The sequence below is a fragment of the Priapulus caudatus genome, unplaced genomic scaffold (genome assembly GCF_000485595.1).
Source record: "Priapulus caudatus unplaced genomic scaffold, Priapulus_caudatus-5.0.1 Scaffold95, whole genome shotgun sequence".
NCBI lineage: Eukaryota > Metazoa > Priapulida > Priapulimorpha > Priapulimorphida > Priapulidae > Priapulus > Priapulus caudatus.
This window is the reverse complement of record NW_014577156.1, coordinates 56,319-75,502: the sequence shown is the minus strand read 5'-3', so window position 1 is coordinate 75,502 and position 19,184 is coordinate 56,319. Positions and strand designations below refer to the sequence as shown.

The following is a 19,184-nucleotide window of genomic DNA, read 5'->3' as shown; positions in this document are numbered from 1 at the left end:
GTGCATGCGCGGGTGCGTGCCTATATGCTTTGGTGTGTGTGCGTGCGTGCATGCGCGGGTGCGTGCCTATATGCTTTGGTGTGAGAGTGTGCGTGAATGCGCAGGTTTATGTGCAACTTCGTGTTATGCGAGCACCATACGGCGTACACATCGAATTTATGCGCCTCACGTGTTGCCGTGTTGCGTGTTTGTGCGCTGACCTCCCGCAGACCTGTACGCGTGGTCGTCTGCGTGCGAAATATACACCAGAAGGGCGATGACAGTGGGTAACCATGATAGTAGGTAACCATGCAGTAGAGAGCCATGCGTAGCGTCGAGAAGTGGGCAAGAGCGCCTATAGAAGTTTAGAGAAGTTTATAGCCACAGAGAGCCGCACAGAGCCGCATTAACTCCCTTGGGTGAATCGCAGTGTTAGCAATGATCCGTGAGCTCTATAGCTATAAATAATAATGAAATAAATATGAAATATACTAATGTCATGCGATATTAAAACATTATTCTAAGTTAGCGATTGGTTGAATTAGAAATGTGTATAGGTGAACAATATAAAGTAAAAATGCTGAAATGGAATTTTTCATGTTTTTAAATACTCGCACGGTGGCGACACCGAAGCTTGCAGTCAGTTTGGTAACTTCCGGTTTGGGCAAATTTCTGAAAACTCTTATCTGTTGCTTTCGGTTTCTCCCGGCACAGAGCAGCTTGTAGTGACTCTATGTATTTAAAATGGCTTTCAGTATAGAGAGAGAGCTTATAGAATACGACGAACAGAAACTATGGCCGGTTGTTTATCAGGTAAAATATACATTCAAAAGGTTGTGTAGCTTCGCCCGTCCTACCTGATGCCAGATGTCAACCTAAGGCTAAGGCCAATGTTAGTGTACTGTGCGTGTGGTGATACTATTACTAGTTACTAATACTACATACATTAAAAACACAGTGATCATGATTTCGTGTATTGGCTCTTTAAGTATTAGGATCACTTGTCGATCCATTGCACTAATTGCAACGGGTTAAATGTGAACAGGACAGTAGCTTTCAGGGTATACGATCAGTTATAAATATAATTCCTAGTAATAGTAATACTAATAGTATAGGAGCATATATATATAGCTGACTTTAACAACAACAAAAATAATCACAGAAAGAATAAAAAATGAATATACCGTCCTGACGTGAGATTGTCGTCTCCTGTTCACCCAGGCCTATAGCTCCGATGTCAAGAAAGAAATAGCAATATCGATAAACTATAAGCACCCACATGTATCGTGCTTGCATGCACTATTAGATATGAATGGTAATACTCATCGTGGTTACAACACGCACGAGCTCTAGACGGCGCTCACGAACATTGCCGTTTTAATCTAGCCGAAAAAAAGATACTAAAATATGCAACCGTTGCGTGACACAACAGTCTTTGCCGAGAAATCTTTCCAGTTATCTCCGTGTCGTGTTTGACAAGGCGATATGTGCACTGTACACCCACAAAAACTACTTACGTTGGCTGCATGTGTTTCCAGCGCCCTGCTCACACGGTGACACGTATCTTAGTGGAGGTCAAATGTTTAAAGTTTCGTGAGATTTCTCACAAGTTCGTCTGTTTGCTAGTAGACAATACTGCTATCGCCCAGTCTGAATTTTACATAAACAAGTCACATCGAGCAAGATTTTCAGAATAGAATAACCAAAGATACAACTCGATCTTCTATAAGTTTATTGCCACGACATTTTAACAGTTAACCCATGAGTAGTTCAGACGGCACGTCTGGTGACAAATCTAACATTTATTCGAGAAATATACGGTGAACTACACAACCGCTACGTTACCTTGTAAATAGTGAAATTCTAACGCACGCTCGCCGTTTTCTTACGAATGTCTGATAACAGAAATACGCAGACATAGTCTTTTTTATGCATTATATGCATAATGATACACCCTCGGATTCTATGGCTATGATGTTCTCTCCCCTTTAGGTCACGAGTTTGACTCACGTGTGATTCAGGATTAGCAGTGTGCTGATAGACGCGTCAATGTTGGGGTCACACCGAGACGCTGCTCATATGATATGCTCCCGTTTTGGATCCGCACGATTTGAAATGGTTCGGTGCGCGTGTCGAGCGAGTTCGCCGTCCTCCGATCAAATATAACTCGTTTTAAACCAGATCACGACACGAGAGTGGTGAACACGGCGTGCGGATTATGGAATGCGTTATATGGCTACGTTCACGAATAAGACCGATGACGTAAGCGCGCACGTAACTTCTTTGTTTCCGCTGTTTCCGCTGCCGGCGCATTTCTCGACAACTCTGCTGTTTAGATGAATTTACTTTTACGGGCCGCGTATAACGAAGCCTTCGGTACGTCACATTCCACACGCCAGCAGCACGCAGATCTCTTCAGATTTCCACGGAAAATGAACCGTCGTTTCGCTTCGCATTCGCGATACTACGACGCGCCACAGCACGTAGCTCAGACGCTATCTCTCACTGCATAGTGTGGTGCTAACACACAACGCACTGGATTATGCACGAAAAGCCGTAAGGTTAATGGAACCCGATTCATAGCTTCACTCCGCCACAGACGCACACTAAACTATACAGTCGCGAGAGCCTGACGCAGGCAAATGAAGCCGCGGCTACGGCAAATTACGGCGTTTCATTGATTCAGGTCTCCGTGCATTACCGTGCTAAGTATGCTCCCCATTCCCTCCAATCGATCCGAACAGCCATGAGTGAATGTCTAGAGACAGGTGGCGTAAATTTCATTACGCAAGGCAACTTTAAGTTTAGCTAGCTTAAGTATCGTGTGATAGTCGCGCGAGCGACGGGAGTTTGCCAATAATGTTCACTTCTTATCTCTGTGTGCGGGTGGGGCGGACGTCCTTTTGCTTATAGGTGCGTGTGTGCGTGTGTGTGTGTGTGTGTGTGTGTGTGTGTGTGTGTGTGTGTGTGTGTGTGTGCCGCGCGCGTGGTGTGCGTGACTGCATGCGCGGTGCGTGCCTATTATCCCTTGGTGTAGAGTGTGCCGTGCATGCGCAGGTTTATTTGCAACTTCGTGTTAGCGAAGCACCATAACGGCATACACATCGAATTTATGCGCCTCACGTGTTGCGGCTGCGCGGTGTCTTGTGCGCAGAACCTCCACGCAGACCTGCACGCGTGTCGTCTGCGTGCAAATATACACCAGCAAGGCGATGACAGTGGTAACCATGATAAGTAGGTAGCCATGCAGTAAAGCCATGCACATAGGTAGCGTCGAGAAGTGCAAGCGCTCTAGAAGTTTAGAGAAGTTTTACAGCCACAGAGAGCCGCACCGCAGCCGCAATTCACTCCTTCGGTGAATCGCAGTTGTTATATCACTATCCGTGAGGCTCTAGCAAACTAATAATAAATTAAATATGAAAATCATATCTAATGTTCATGCATCTTAACACACATTATCCTCAAGTTCAAGTGATTGTTGAATCTAGAATGTGTATCACGAACATCATAAAGTAAAACACATTTGACATGGAATTTTTTATGTTTTTTAATACCTCGCACGGTGGCGACACCGAAGCCTGCAGTCCAGTTTCTGGTCCTCCGGTTTGGGCCAACATTTCTGAAACTCTAATCTTGGCTCTTCGTTCTCCCGCGACCGAGCGCTGTAGTGACTCCTAGATTTAAAATGCTTTCACAGTATAGAGAAGAGCTTATAGAATACGACGAACAGAACACTCTGGCCGTTGTTATCCCCGGTAAAAAATACCACTTCCACAAAGGTTGTTGTAGCTTTTCGCACCGTCCTACTGAATGCCAGATGTCAACCTAAGGCAAAGGCCAATGTTAGTGTACTGTGCGTGTGGTGATCATTACTAGTTACTAATACTACATACACTAAAAACACAAGCCAGAATCATGATTTCGTTATTCCGGCCTCTTTAAGTATTTAGGATGCACTTGTCGAGCCATTGCCACCTAATTGCCAACGGTTAAATGTGAACGGCGTACTTTGAGGGGTTCATTTGACACATATAAAATTAATATAAATAAACTAAAAACTAATTTTTTTTAAAAAACAAAAAAACCCCGCATGTCAACTGCAATTTAGCCTATTAGTGTGAGTACTCGCTGTGATGCTGGCTAATTTCGTTCCCAGGAAGAGAACATGTCCCAAAAACCATGTCAATTTACATCCATATAAACATAGATATTAACTATCTACATCAATATAGATATAATAGTTTAGGGTTAGGTTAGGGTAGAATTCAGGGTAGTTTAGCACATTGGGTTTTATGGACCTCCTGTCTCCTATGCCTTCGGCCGTACAGTTCGCTATCACTATCAGTTTTCCATTTACGTGTTGCACCGTACTGTCAGAATTTTAGAAATCAAGTGGCTGGAGCCCCGTGGAGTTACGGCAAGCCCGTCGTTCGTTGAAGCTCCTTTTGGCGTTTGTTAGGGCTGAGTTCCATTATTTGCAATCTTCCTGATGTTCAAAAAAGACCAAGCTTGGTGAACGATGACATGGACGAATGTCCACGTAATGTTGCCCGCTACCCGAGGCCTCCCAGCTCCAACAAACACAAAATGCCCAAAACAACAACATCGCTATCCACGGTTCGCTATAGGTTTTGTATCCATCTTCCACCAAACTTGGTCTTTCGCAAAATCCTCGCCTACCCCTCTTCCACAGCCTCAACCGGGTGCGATACCACAGTCACAGTTTTTTGGTTGGGCAAGAAGACCTACCAGGCAGCTTACCAGAGTTTAACCGACACATGGTGACCCCACCTACTCAAACCTGATTCTTCACTCTCGACGTTGATACATATTCAGCGAATCGCAATGCCTAGTTGTTCTCATGTACAGCAAAGGGATTGTGTGCAGATGGTGTGCCAACGAGGCCCGCCATCGCCTATTCCACGCACTCGGAAGCGAGAATGTTGAGAACCTCCCCCCTCACACAAGCAGCCACTTGTTCCAGCTGTCCACACCGAGCGCTACTTCTCAGCGCCAGCTTCTACGAATCTAGTCTACACGTGCAGCAATGAATCCCCCTTAGTAGTGGGCTGGCAACAGATGTACGGGTGCCTGCAGCCCGCTATGGACTACACCCGTGACGCTTCACAACATGCACCCTTCGCCTGCACCTGCCCTTGCGCGAGCGAGCGACAGGAAGGTGCAAGTCACATCGCGCCGGTGTCAGGTGCACAATGCTCGTGCAATCGAGAGCGGCAATTGCTAGCAACAACGTTGACCGCACGACTATGGACTTAATGCAACTGATGTACAGCCATATGTAATCGAACACTGTTTCCCGAGTCGAACCTTACTGATTATATACCTGGACACACACCATGACAGCTAATCACTCTCTAACCCAAAGATTCATATCGAAAGCCCTACCTGCCTGTTGTATTTGTCTCTTTATACACCAACTGTGTAACTGTAACTATGTTAACTAACCATACCTGTAGGCAAATAGCTGACCAATATGGCACTAGGCCAAATCAAGCAATTATAGCTTTGATTGAAGCCAGTCCCCGTGTGGCCACCATGTTTGAAGGCTTCGTAGAAATATAAATTTTACAAGAATTATTGGTCTCTAAATTCACCTTTTATTATTTGCCTTACATAAGTATGTCATATGTTTATGTGTGCCCATGTTATAATTGATAACCCTCAAATTAGTTATCATCCCAACTTACAGTCCCCTCCAAAGATAGATAAGAGATTCAGAAAATGCTAAGTATACACATCAAGCATTGGCCCGTATCGGCAGCCATATTGGTTTGCACATTGCAACAGCCCAAAGAAACCTCAAATGATGTAAGAAGCATTATTACAATCAGATTCTCTGACCCCTGAACAACCGCCATAAATACTAATAGAACTTTTATTCAATACCATGCCCTTTCCCTTTTGTAACTTAACACTTGATGTCTTTAAGCTCAGATGGCGGCCATTTTGGATTTGCCCAATATGGCGCCACCAGGGGCGCCCCTTTCTTTGCGCTCGCGGCAGATCTAAGCAGTAGTGTAGTAGTAGCTACCTCTGGAGCCAAACTTTGGTACTTTAGAAGAATCTGCACCAAACAACCCTTGCCTATATCTTAATAGCCTACCACAGCCGTCTGACTAAGTAGCAGCCTACGTGGATAAGCGTATCCTCTCATCTTAACACTCACACATCAGGAGCTCCGCTTTTAGGCAGCCTAAAGTCTGAATATTATAAAAACGTTAAATGGTCGATCATTTGGTGTACGCCATACACTCGCCCACTAATCTTCAGAACTTTCACCATCTCAAACATTATTTCACAATAAAAAATTACACATAATTATCAAGAGTAATAATGGGAGTTCTCCCATCATATACTTCTTGTTTCATAAATGTACCGTCGCATGGTTTGCTCATTAAAACTGACTTCTCTCACTCATCATTTTGTGTCGCTTTTTTGTGTGAGGGGCTACAGTGTCATTGCACTTTCATTAGCTCGTCTTGACATCGTCAAGCTTGAGCTTGCCCATGGGTCGTCGTCCGTCGTACGTCCGTCCGTCCGTCAACATTTCGCTAGCGGTCACACGATAACTCAGGAACCGTTTGGCCCACAGTTTGAAATTTGTTGTATAGTTGTTACTGCTATGCTCCCATATTAAACCCTATTTGAAGCACGCCACTCGACGTACTTTCGAGCCACGGCAATTTTTTGGCAAAATGGGAATTGCCATTTGTCAGTTCAGGTTCAACGGATTTTTGGTATGTGAATGAATAGGGGCAAGGGTTTTGATATTTAAAAAAAAAATTATGCAAATTAGGTAGGGTTTGGCAATTATATAGCATATTATATAGACACAAACAGTCTTGTCTGGTTTGTTTTACAAGGTTTTATTGACAATATCTTTAATGCAAAATTGGTATTTCCTCTCCACCCTGCCGATAAAACGTCTATATTAGAGTAAAGTTTTACAAAACATGTCGGAACGCAGCATAACCTATTTATTTCAAACGCCATCGCTACAAAGCGGGTATAGCGCCATCTACGGTCACAAATTGTGATTCATTTTGGTTTATAAATTATTATTGCGATATACAGATGGCAATCGTTTCTAGTATAATGTACGTCGATGGTTGCTCAATTAAAACTGACTTCTTCTTACTCACTCATTTGTGTTCTTTTTTTGTGGTGAGCTACAGTGTCATTGACACTTTCGTTTTTGATAGCCGTATTGTAGACGGCATCATATTGATTGTCATCGTTGTATTCAGCTGGCCTATTATATTTAGCAGAATAGTTACTGTCATTCTAAGCAGGTTGCTCCCTATTGGCAATACATCGCCATTGGCGTCTAAGTGGTTTGTTTTTAATCTGCTTCATTTATTCCCACATAGAAAATTCGACAGGAGAGTATGCTTGCAAATGCTTCGACGGCGGACGCACGAAAGCCCGAAAACAGATCTCGAAATCGCTACAGAGATGTCAGTCCGTGTAAGTAAAGTAACCGTTTCCCACTAGAGCGGTCAGAGGAGCCAGTTCTACCTTACACATTGTCTTCGTTGGTGCATCGGACCCATGCAACCTGTGGATGTACACTCAAGTGTGCAGGCTGCGCATATTAATCTGGCGTTTGTTCTTTCTTTTCAACAGACGATCACAGTAGAGTAATGCTAAAATGCGGTGACAACGATTATATAAATGCCAGTCTAGTCGAAGCTCCTGAAGCTAACAGAAGTTATATCCTCGCTCAGGTAGGAATGAAATGTGTGGATTAGAGACGCAATGCAGTTTCACATCAGTACAAAAGAATATTGAATCACTCACCACTTGGAGCAGTGGTGTAGAATCTGTAACAGTACCATTGACATCGTTTTCGTACGTACTAACCAGTGGAGTGGAATTCTGGTATTTGGTTACACACGTTGTCCATGTCTTTTGAAGTATGTGGGGTTGTTAAGGATTTCATTGTATTTGAATGTAATGGTGTTGGACTGTAAAAGCGTGTACACATAATATGTACAGAGACTTTTTAGAGAACAGAGACGTTTAGTGGAATTGTATTTAATTTATGTATTATGTGTAGTATAACATGGTATTACATTGATATATATTTTTTGTTTTGGTGATTAACTTTCTCTCCCTATGTTTAGGGTCCACTTGTTCACACATCAGGCGATTTCTGGCAAATGGTTTGGGAGCAAAATTCAAAAGCCGTCATAATGTTAAATAAAGTCATAGAGAAAAATACTGTAAGTATAACATACAGATCTTTTTGTTTAAATTATCTATATATCAGCTGTGGACATGGGCATCGACTTCGTGCCTGCATAAATTGTACTCTCTTGTCTGCTTGTGACAGTTAGCTGTTGTCAGGCTGAGATTCTGTAAACAATTTTCTAGTAAAGATCTTGATCGGCCATCATGCCAATTGCACTAAATTATGTAAAGACCAGTGCAGTGTAACTTTATATGCAATTGAAGAAAAGCGACCTTTCATGTGCAGTTGTATCGCTCAATGATAGAATTTTCACTGTCAACAGATCAAGTGTCACCAGTATTGGCCTAAAGGAGCAGCAAGTAGTAGCGATGAGTTGACATTTGATGACAATCCTTTCCGTGTCGTCAACATGTCAGAAGTTGATAACAACTACTACACGGTCAGGACTTTGAAGTTAGTCAATACAGAGGTACGCGATAGTGAAGACGTGGATAATGTAGATGCCAAGTTGCCTTCTAGTTTGTGTGTTTGTTTCATGTCTAATCTTCTGAAATTACCCACTTCATCATCGGTTTGTCGATAAGATACCATCATCTAATTATATTATTCAACAACTTTCATATTAAATTTGCAAACAATTTATAAGACAGCATGTTGCTGGACTTCATTGGAAACCAAACTTTAGGAAAAGTCTCTTTTCACCCAAGCGAATAAAGCGCACTTGTAAATTGCACTCAAGTAAATTGCACTCAGCGAGCTTGTGCACGAATCAACACGATATGTTTTTTCCCCCACCACCTGTATTTCGCGCGTGCGATCCCGTCGTGGCCGCCGCTGCAGACTGAGGAGTCGCGAGACATTCTACATTTCCACTACACGACCTGGCCGGACTTTGGCGTGCCGGAGTCGCCGGGAGAGTTCCTCAGCTTCCTGCGGGCCGTGCGCGAGTCGGGAGCGCTGTCGCGCGACGTCGGTCCTCCCGTGATCCACTGCAGCGCCGGCATCGGCCGCTCCGGCACACTCTGCATCGTCGACACGTGCCTCGTGCTGGTGAGCATGCGCGTAGTCGAACCTGTGTATAAGGGTCGCTCGCGGTCGAACCTGTGTATAAGGGTTGCTCGCGGTCGAACCTGTGTATAAGGGTCGCTCGCGGTCGAACCTGTGTATAAGGGTTGCTCGCGGTCGAACCTGTGTATAAGGGTTGCTCGCGGTCGAACCTGTGTATAAGGGTCGCTCGCGGTTTGGAAACGATGCTTCGTTGGCAGATTAAAGGACAGCAGTCTATTACGACAGTAGTTAAAAGAGATGTCAGTAACGTACCGTCAAGGGTGGCTAGCATTCACTCAGATGCAAGGTTCTGACTGTGATGTACTTGGTTTAGTGCACGTTGCCGAAATCTTGACTCTCGCAAAACGGTGGCAAGCACACCGATTTCAAAATGCAAAATAATATGGGAAATTGAAAAAAAGCTGTATTGCCTACGAATGCTCTGTGCTGTTTGTCATAGATTGAGAAGTCTCGAGATCCAGAATCTATAGATGTGAAAGAAATACTGTTGGACATGAGAAAATATCGTATGGGACTCATCCAAACCCCGGACCAACTCAGGTACTGATAGTGTCACTCTCCCCTCCCACCCCCTCTGATGGAAAGCAGTTATAGCAGACAGTTAGCAACACTCAGGGTCAAAAGTCTTATGTAATATAATAGTAATGTAGAATGGGGTGATTATTATTAATATATTTAATTATTATTATTATTATTATTAATTATATTTAATATCTTAATTATATGAACTGATCTTTTTTAATGGTATCCTAATAAACCTACCTTATTTGTAGGTTCTCCTATCTTGCCATAATAGAAGGTGGCAAACGCATACTGCAGGAGACGGCACATATCCAGGTAGGTGATCGTGAGCGCTAACTAAAGAACTACATATGTGTCAACGTAACTTTGATAACAAATTGGCTAAGTTGAGGTGGGTGGGGGTCAATTCCCAGTTTCCTAGGTAATGGGGTGTTTGAATGGAATGTGAAGTGAAAGGTGGTAATGTGAAGTTTTCCCATTCCAAATTTAATTAAAATTGCAATTTTCTTCTTTTCCTGCTTTACACATTTTGGCACATTTTGACACACGGTTGACACATTTTTCTGAATTACAAAAAATTGATCTGGTATTTTCCGGTTCCAAATATTAAAATGAAATTAAATTGAATCCAGTGTCTTGCAGATAACGGTTGCTCCCTCTTAATTTGAAGAGGAAGCTGGTAGCACTGGCCAAGGAGCTATTTTGGTGCAAGCTAGTAAAAGCATAGAATACCTATACAAGTATATACAATTATAATATAAGTATGTACAAGTACAGTACAATATGGTATATGTGTTCATGATGAGAATAGTTTATTCTTCAGTGATTGCAATACTCTTGTACTAAGAGTGTGGAAGGTCTTGTGTGCTTGTTAAAAGAAAGTTTAGCCTCTAGTTGGCTAAAAGAAAATTAACGGCACTGACATGCTACGTGAATTCACGTACGTAAAAGGCAGGCTTAGCATGCTAGACTGCCGATTATTTGTAGATAAACAGCGGCACTGTAATGCGTTTCGACGTTTAGCGTTCAGTCGTAGAACCCGGGCTGATTGCATAAGTCTGTTTTGTCGCTGCAGAATGTAATGGATGCAAACAACGTCGAGGATAAAAACAAGAGAACGGACAGCGAGTCGAGTGCTAGCGAGGACAGCGCTCTCGCGTCAGAGAATTCGACGGAGGAGAACAATGTTGCCGGTCAGAGCGATCACAGCACGAAACCAGCGATGAATCCCAGTGAATCGTATAGGTAAGTTTTTTGCCGGAATCGATCGGAATCGGAATTGACCGGGGGAGATGTTCGTGACCGGTAATGGGGGCTGTGCACGCGCGATTTCTCATTAAGTCTGCATCGCCATCTGCGTTTAAAAAATCGACTGTTTTGTCGGGTTTCCACTTTCGTGATGTATCTGCAGGGGAGCGTTGAAATAGTTATCCAATTCTCTTGATGTAACCCTCTAATTCAGTCAACTTTACTCCCTCTAGTCTAGTCTTCGGTAGTCCGCTGTAATGTTTCTCCTTCTCTTCCCTGCCTCGTATCTGATTGTTCATCTCTCTCTTTTCCCCATCTCATGTCTAATTTCTCATCTCTCTCTCTCTCTTTCCCCCACTTCATGTCTAATTGCTTTTCTCTCTTCCCCACCTCATATCTAATTGCTCATCTCACCCTTTGCACCACTTCGTGTGTAATTGCTTACCTTTCTCTTTCCCCCACCTCGTGTCTGATCGCTCATCTCTCGTTCTCTCTTTCTCTTTTCCCCACCTCGTGTCTGATCGCTCATCTCTCGTTCTCTCTCTCTCTTTTGCACCGACGCAGCGGCGACGTGGAGCTGCGGCGGCGCACGCGACAGGAGCAGCAGCGCAGCCTTGCCGAGAAAGTCGAGCAGATGCGTCGCCGGCAGCAGGACAGCGAGAGGAAGCGGCCGTCGCGCGTCCGACCGCTCGTCGTCGCCGTCGCCGCCGCTGGCGCCGCACTGCTCATCGCCGGCGGCTTCCTTCTCTACAAGTACTACCAGTAACATCGCCCCGAGCGCCGGCCGCCAGGTGTCGCCGCCGGGGCGTGTTCGCCCCGCGTCATCTCCGGTAGGCGGAATCCGAGGCGCGTCGTCGTGGGCGCGTCGTGCCGTTCTTTCCCGAGGCGGCGGCAGCCCCTGCGTTTCCGACGTCGAGAGGGTCGTTTCCCCTCGCCCCTCCCCTCCCCCCCGAGAGACGGCTGTCACGCTGTTGGCTTCACGCTCCCAGTCTTCTCGCCGCAGCGGCAGCAGCAGCGTCCGGCGCACCCCCGCCGTTTGTCGCCGCGCACGGGCCCGTCGTCGTCATTGGCGTTTTACTCGACGGATACAGTTACGGTAGTAGTGCGGCAGGATCTCGGGCGGCGGTGGCGGCAGTGTAGATGGGTCACGCGACGCATGTCGCCGGAGCTGAAGTGTTTCTAGCTCTATAGCAGTTTTTCAGTGGCCAGTCTGGCGGTTGGTGCGAACCAACGTAAGTGTGGGTTAAAGGGAAGTGACAGTGTTAGGCCACTCGGTTCCTCCTGGTTCTGCTGTAGGCTCTACCGCTTTCGACAGCTCCATATTCGTGATCCACACGGTGTCAGAATGTCAAAACACGCAGCTGGCAAATTGAACAGCCCCTATATAGTTTTTAATTGCCGAACTATCTTTTTCCCATTTACAATACGAAACGATCTCATAGTTGTATAAAACAAAGTCCTGTACAGTCCATATGAATGCACCTAGGCACAGATATCGTCAACTATAATATCATTGATCAGGCTTCTCTTAGAAGAAGCCAGCATGGCTGACCGTGGCAGGATACCGCAGCAGGAGGGGTAAAGGGGGTTTAGCCAAGCCTTCGCGCTTGAAAGGGCGACTGTTACTATATTTTTAAGTACATCGATAGACACATGGTGCCGTCATGCGCACTAGGTGTCATCCTCATAGGAGAGGCGAGTAAACGACAGGTAGGATACTTAACAGCAGGCAGTGCACACGTGTGTTTGTCTTGCGTGCCTTTCCTCTCCGTCTCTGCATTTTCAGAAGCAGTCAGTTGATTGCCTGTGTTTTCCAGCGTCTAAGGTACATACTCACAGCATGTAATTTCACGAGCACACGAGTAGAACATGATATATGTACATCCGTAATAGTGTAGAAATAGGAAGCGTGTAGCAAATTCCTTCTAGTCTTGCAACGGTGATAGGAAGCATTGGAATAGTAGTTGCTGACGCATTGAATGAGCGCTGATGACCTTTTGTTGTTAACAGCACTCGTATTCCAATGTCGTCTTAAATACATGACAACTTTGAACCTATATGCTTGGAAATCAACACTACAAGTTCCGATACGTGTGTCACATAATGTACATACATTATAATATATTCTCATCTCTTCTGCACAATGACATATGAATTCTGTTGTACCTAGACGTGCGGTTATTGTACTTGCCGTATCAATTTGCATATAAATATGATTATTATCTATTTTTATATACACTCGCAAGTCAATCATTGTGCACAAAGTTTCTCAGTTTTTTGCACATTAGCGTGTTCCGATAATAAGTCTTCGAGATGTCCATTGAATGCTGAGTAACGACTTAAGTGTGGTCCTACACAGGTGTGTTCTGTGTGTGCAGTTGTGAGTCTCTTTCTCCTCTTCAATGTACAGACAGTGGTGGGTGTGAATCTCTCACTTGTGCTATGTAAAGTACAAAGTTGGTAAGTGCATGGTTGGTACGCATCATGCTTTTTAGATTTGTCAGTGTCTTTGAGAACGTGGCAGTGGGCGCGTTCCCTCTCGGCATGCATCTCGCTCAGTCACTAGTATTCGTAATCTATTTATTTGTCGTTGCCGTTTCTTACGTGGGTCTTATACGCAGCAAAGGCTAATAATTACAGATCGTCTACCATCTTTTAAATCATGTCAGGGTGCTTGCTTGTTTCGTCTGCCAGTACTGCAATAGAAGTTTTCAACAGAAGAGAATCCCGTTTGCTAAAACCACTCGTTAAGGGCGATAAAAAAGCATAGATCGCTGTTGCAGTGATGGATAAATTTCTAAATTCTAATTCTAATTCTAAATTGCGTGCGTCGATCGGGACGTACTGCTTCTAGCTCGTTACGTCGTGCTCCAGAGTTCGAGAGGTTTGTGAACCGATTCTCTTGAACATAGAATACGCATAGAGATTGTAGGTGTGCTTATGACATTAAGTGGAAACTGTATCTGCAGTAGGAACACGAGTAGAAAGGTACGGTCATGACTTACGTGTTTGACACTTTCGTCTTCTGAATAAAATTCGTTTGCTATCGAGGCAGGCTGGTAGATAGAAGCTGTGACCGTATATTTGTGGACATGTTACTAAATTAGCTGTACATTACCTGACTTCTAGAACCAGGGGCCGTTGTCAGAAACAAATTAAGTCTTAACATTAGTCTTAACAGTGTTTCTTGTAGACCGGACCTCAATACACTGCGTATGAGAAACTCGTAACTTTACCATGTTTCTGTCAATGGTCTAGGAGAAAAAGTTAGTGTTAAGACTAATGTTTAGATAATTTTCTTTCTGACAACGGGCCTCTGGCGTGCAAAAACCCGTCATTCCGTATTTAAAATTCGCTCACGGCTTGCTAAGCGTAGATAATCATGGAGTATACGTGTAAGACGCCTAGGACGCTTTTCACTGGTTAATCACAAATGCAAATTGCAAAGATTTCGGTTGTTATTTGTCGACTTGCACGGTAGCATGGTAGCCCAGCAAACAGCAGTACTTGATATCGGAAGCCACGACGGTATAGGAGCTACATTTGCCAGTGTGGCTGTCACTGTATAACTACAGTCATACCTGTGTTGGCGGATAGCTCTATAGAATGAGCACATGGCCACGATGGATGCTCTTGGCATTTTCCCTTCGAGTGGCAGTTATATAGTGAAACCACATCTCTAACATCTATACTCATTTACAAAGGACATTGTTTGGGGATTTGACTGTACAAGTGAAGTAACAACAAAATAAACGCAACTGGTATCATATATCGAACTAAAATGTCACGCAATGCTTCGCTAAAATTTCATTGTAAATCACGATATTTGCATGAAAGCTGTTCTTCGTCTGTGGTCTTAGGTGCTGGGCGCTGGTTTTTTTAATAGTTAAAAGAAAATTTATGTGATTGTACATAAACGTCTGTAGAATAGCCCCCCCCCCCAACGGTTGTTCTGGTCACCTTGGAGACGTTCTCCTTATGTATCACGTCAGAGTCGTGTATTTCGTGAACATATATATTACCCGAAAGTATGTGGAAGTGCGCATGGGACTGGCGTCTGTACATATCCTACACTGATCAGTGGTGTAGTACTAATGTAACGTAGAAGGCTTGTTAAAATTCTCCTTGCCATGCTTGGGAAGTACACGGACGCGTTCAGTGCTCGCACGCATGTGAAATAGTGGAACTAACTTTGGTATTCTGCATGGTATTGCGGTCGTTTTTTGATCAAGCCGAAGCGATTATGTGACTGTGTTGGATCACCGAATATGTGGGCCTGCCAGCTTTTATCGTGTAGTTCCATTGCTATAAAATCTTTAACGTTTATTTTGGAAGAACACTTCTAGGCACTGATCGCACGTGTACTGCGCGTGCGCAGTCGCGCCAAAATATATATGCAGTCTTTGATCGCATACACAGGAACAACTGGTTGGTGGTGATTGCGACTGCTAACCAGCGCCCCCTGCCGGTGCTGTGAGTTACGCCTGCTGTAGTACGCGGAATTGTGCCAATTTATCCGGTTTGTAAACGACTGAGAAACACATTACACGACCGAAGTAATGGTTCGGTTTCGACCATCCAGGGAGAATACTTCTTCGTAGGAAATGTTTCGACAAGCCCTGTGCATTTCAGCTCGTCTGGATTTATCGCGATTACCAGTCACATATTTTTTCGTGCCACTTGCTTCGCGTGATAAATGTCAGTCTATGAGCAGTTCGTTTGTCAGATCGAATATTGACATTTGCGCATGTTATTCAGATGTGAGAGTATGTAATGCGTTTATAGGGTGCCGTTGTTGAACATTCACAGTGATTTTAATGTAGTCTAGCATGCATTAAGTTTCATTATCTTCTTTATACCCACGTGTTTTTGTTGTTGCCCTGGCCCATGCAGGTGTGTTTTCTGAAACACTATCATGCAAACACCGTTACTTCAGATCAGATACTTACATTCCATGCCAGCTGATTTAGTCCGCTCTGAGAAAATGAGTCATATATACTTGGTGAGTTTACTTTTATAGAAGGCAATTAGGCGCTGCCTGAAACTGAGGCCTTTTCACTATAACCGCTGCTTAATCAATGAAAGTGTTTGTTTTATCATCATCTATTTGCCAGTTTTACCTGACAAGGCTTCTGTATTTGTGCCACTCTTAGGTAAACGGTGCCAGTGTGTGTTTTGCCCATCAAGATCTTATCTATTTTGTTTTTCTTAAATTGCTAGGCGTTTTTTTTCTTTTTTTTTTCCTAAACGTTTTACCCACATTACCTTTTACTGGGTAGTAGCCCTATTGTGAAGTGAAATAATATCTGTTGCCAGCAAGGAACGTAGTGACATACGTAATTATTTTATTTCCAGTTAACATATGGTTATTTTATGTATTGCTAACTAGTTGTTCCAAGTTGTTTTTGCTGATTCTTGTTTTCTTTTAGATCTTACTGTAGATTGACAAGCTTAACAAATGAGCAGATGAACAAATATGGCGTTAAATTTGTTACGCTATGAAATGTCGCACTGACGTTATTTCGATGTGGGTCATGATCTACCTTTTTGATGTGGTCTGGCATTACTTTGCACGTTGATTATTTTGCATTGCAGTGCAAAATGGTGTTATTATTCTTATTCTTATAAGTAGGCATGCAATATTGCCCTCATAGTTACGGTAATTTTCAGTGTTCTGTTGCTGTCCATGCTCATGTCACTTTGTGCACGATAACTGTATTACACTGTTGTGGTTTAGTGATGCGTACTAAATCGTGTAACCACCCTGTATGATTCAAGTGGGCTATGTTATCGTATACTTATAGATAAATAGTAATAGCATAAATTTACTATAAAATAGGCCAAATATTTCATTTTACAGTTTCAATATATTTAAACAATACATGAATTGCAATACAGCAAACAAATACCTTTCTTAGAATTATATGGTCCATGCGGCGTTTTAAATTCATGATTTGGTCTGTGGTAAGTGAAACCTAAATAGTTGTGGCTATACCCTAACGGCAGTTCTCTTGTGGCAGGAGCTGTGCCTCATGCATTCTATATTGTTTACCCTCTGCAACGTTCACCATTTAATATGAAATGTATGTATATTTTTATGTAAAATTAAAGGTGTATTTAGCATAAAAAATTAAGTGTTATGTTAAACAAATATAAATCATTAAAGCTAGGTATTGGACCAATGTTTGATTCACTTTATAAGTAACAACACACACACCGTTATGAATGTAGTAAACACAATGAGTTTAACAGAAGCTGGTAACACAGAATTTACATAATATGTGTTGCCATTCCCTACAAATAGGCATTTGCTTCAAGGTGATGACTAAGCTGGCGAAATTGAAACGCCACGTACGTGACTTTACTCATTCATGTAGTACCGAAAATTGTGGAATATTTAGTAGTAATAATTGAACTAGAGTAGTATAGTAAAAAAACTGCAGCACCTTTCACAAACGCACAGAATCATCTAAGCTTGTCATTAATACACGAAAACAAAGAGGATTTCACATAGCAACAATGAATTCAAGCAAATACTAGAAATGAATAGGTGCTGACCAGGAACGGATCCAGGATTTGAAGAAGAGATGGGATGGGGCGCACTTCGACAAACTATGTTGTGAAGCCCGTGGCGCGGGGGTGGGGGATATCCGGTGGCCCTCCCCCGACCCCCAAAGTCGCGGCTTTCCGTGGATTTGTTGATTTGTTTTAACGTTCGAATATAAATTGTGCGGTGGTATTCATTCTACACCACTAGTTCAGCATTAATTTTGTTGATTACGGGCCTATCATCTGTCTTTAAGTAACAAAATTTGATATTGACTTCTAGCTCACATCTTGCTCACTAGCCTAGCACTTAGTCATATATATATATATACATAATACATATATATCAACGACCACAATAGGCATAGTCGTCTAGTAACCGTCAGGAAAAGATGCGCAATATATAACAGGGTACATTAGGTTCAGAGTCGGTAAAGTGTTCGTTTCCATTATTTTGTTCTACTCGTCCACCATACTCATTTTCTAACACGCTTTACATGAGACGTCACTTAGCGCCACAGACATGAAGCAATCGGATGCCCCGGCGCACGCAGACAGTCAACACAGTAAGTGTAATGATTATATTTCCACCCGTGTATACGTGTACGCTCGGGTGTGTTGGTGTGTGTGTGTGTGATCGCGTGTGTGTGTGTGTGTGTGATCGCGTGTGTGTGTGTGTGATCGTGGCTCGTGAGTATAGTGTATACCATGCGGTGTTCTAACCCAAAAAGGTCCTCGCTTGGTGCGGGTAATTATGAATTAATTACCCTGAGGTTAGCATAAAATAATAGACAGACCAGACGTGTACGTACAACAATATATATATATATATATATCTATTCTTCCTATCACCAATTAAATACAAGCATACAGGGGTAATGTATAAATAGTCTACGTATCTTAGCTAGCGCTCTGTCTCTCTCTCTGCACATACAGAGTGTATGTTTGTACTACTTGTTTCTCATAGAACAATCAACAGAGTTGATGTATATGATAAACAGAGGTAAGTACCGTAAGTAAACAAAATACAGTGACTCAAAATAGTTTAAAGAGAGAGAGAGACAACAATACGATAGAGCACTAATACGATAAGACCTATTGATACATACCAGATGTCGGTGAAGCTCGAACTGACATTTGAGTCTAGTAACACGGTATATATTCTAATTTCAAGATCATTAGCCTTCTATCTGACGTCAGTACTGGCCTCGACACGCCCCTTGGACGGCGGGCTCAATGGACAGTTTTTAAGGTGGTCAAGTTGACCGTTCTACGTGACTGCCTGCCATCGCACGACTTATTAGCTTAATTGTCTTTGAGATTAATTGTTTCTGCAACCTGTCGCGACATTCTAACATTCTATCCCTTAGGCTAGTCGGTAGTTTTACAATTTCCTTAATTACTTTCTCCTAATCAACTTTCCCTTTTATGATAATATTAGCTTCATTACATAAGTAGATCTTCTTAGCACGTGGATTCCTCGAATTGCAATAAAAACAGCCAATTTTATATGCAGATCGTATATGCACATACCGCATATGTCATAAGAGGGCCTCGATAAAAGAAGAGATGCCATCTATAAAAAAATAGGTGCCACATCTTAGTT

The 19,184-nt window shown here is 43.1% G+C and overlaps 1 protein-coding gene across 1 annotated transcript; it reads left to right on the top strand.

Annotated features, from left to right (window-relative positions):
- The first annotated feature begins 634 nt into the window (after positions 1-634).
- LOC106804981 (tyrosine-protein phosphatase non-receptor type 1-like) lies at positions 635-17,166 on the top strand. The gene is made up of 10 exons (XM_014806411.1): positions 635-792; positions 7,371-7,467; positions 7,627-7,727; positions 8,127-8,225; positions 8,517-8,663; positions 9,035-9,244; positions 9,702-9,802; positions 10,036-10,099; positions 10,860-11,029; positions 11,597-17,166. Exons 1-10 carry the CDS (start codon positions 724-726, stop codon positions 11,796-11,798), a joined length of 1,260 nt encoding a protein of 419 aa, XP_014661897.1. The 5' UTR covers positions 635-723; the 3' UTR covers positions 11,799-17,166.
- Positions 17,167-19,184: the final 2,018 nt, after the last annotated feature.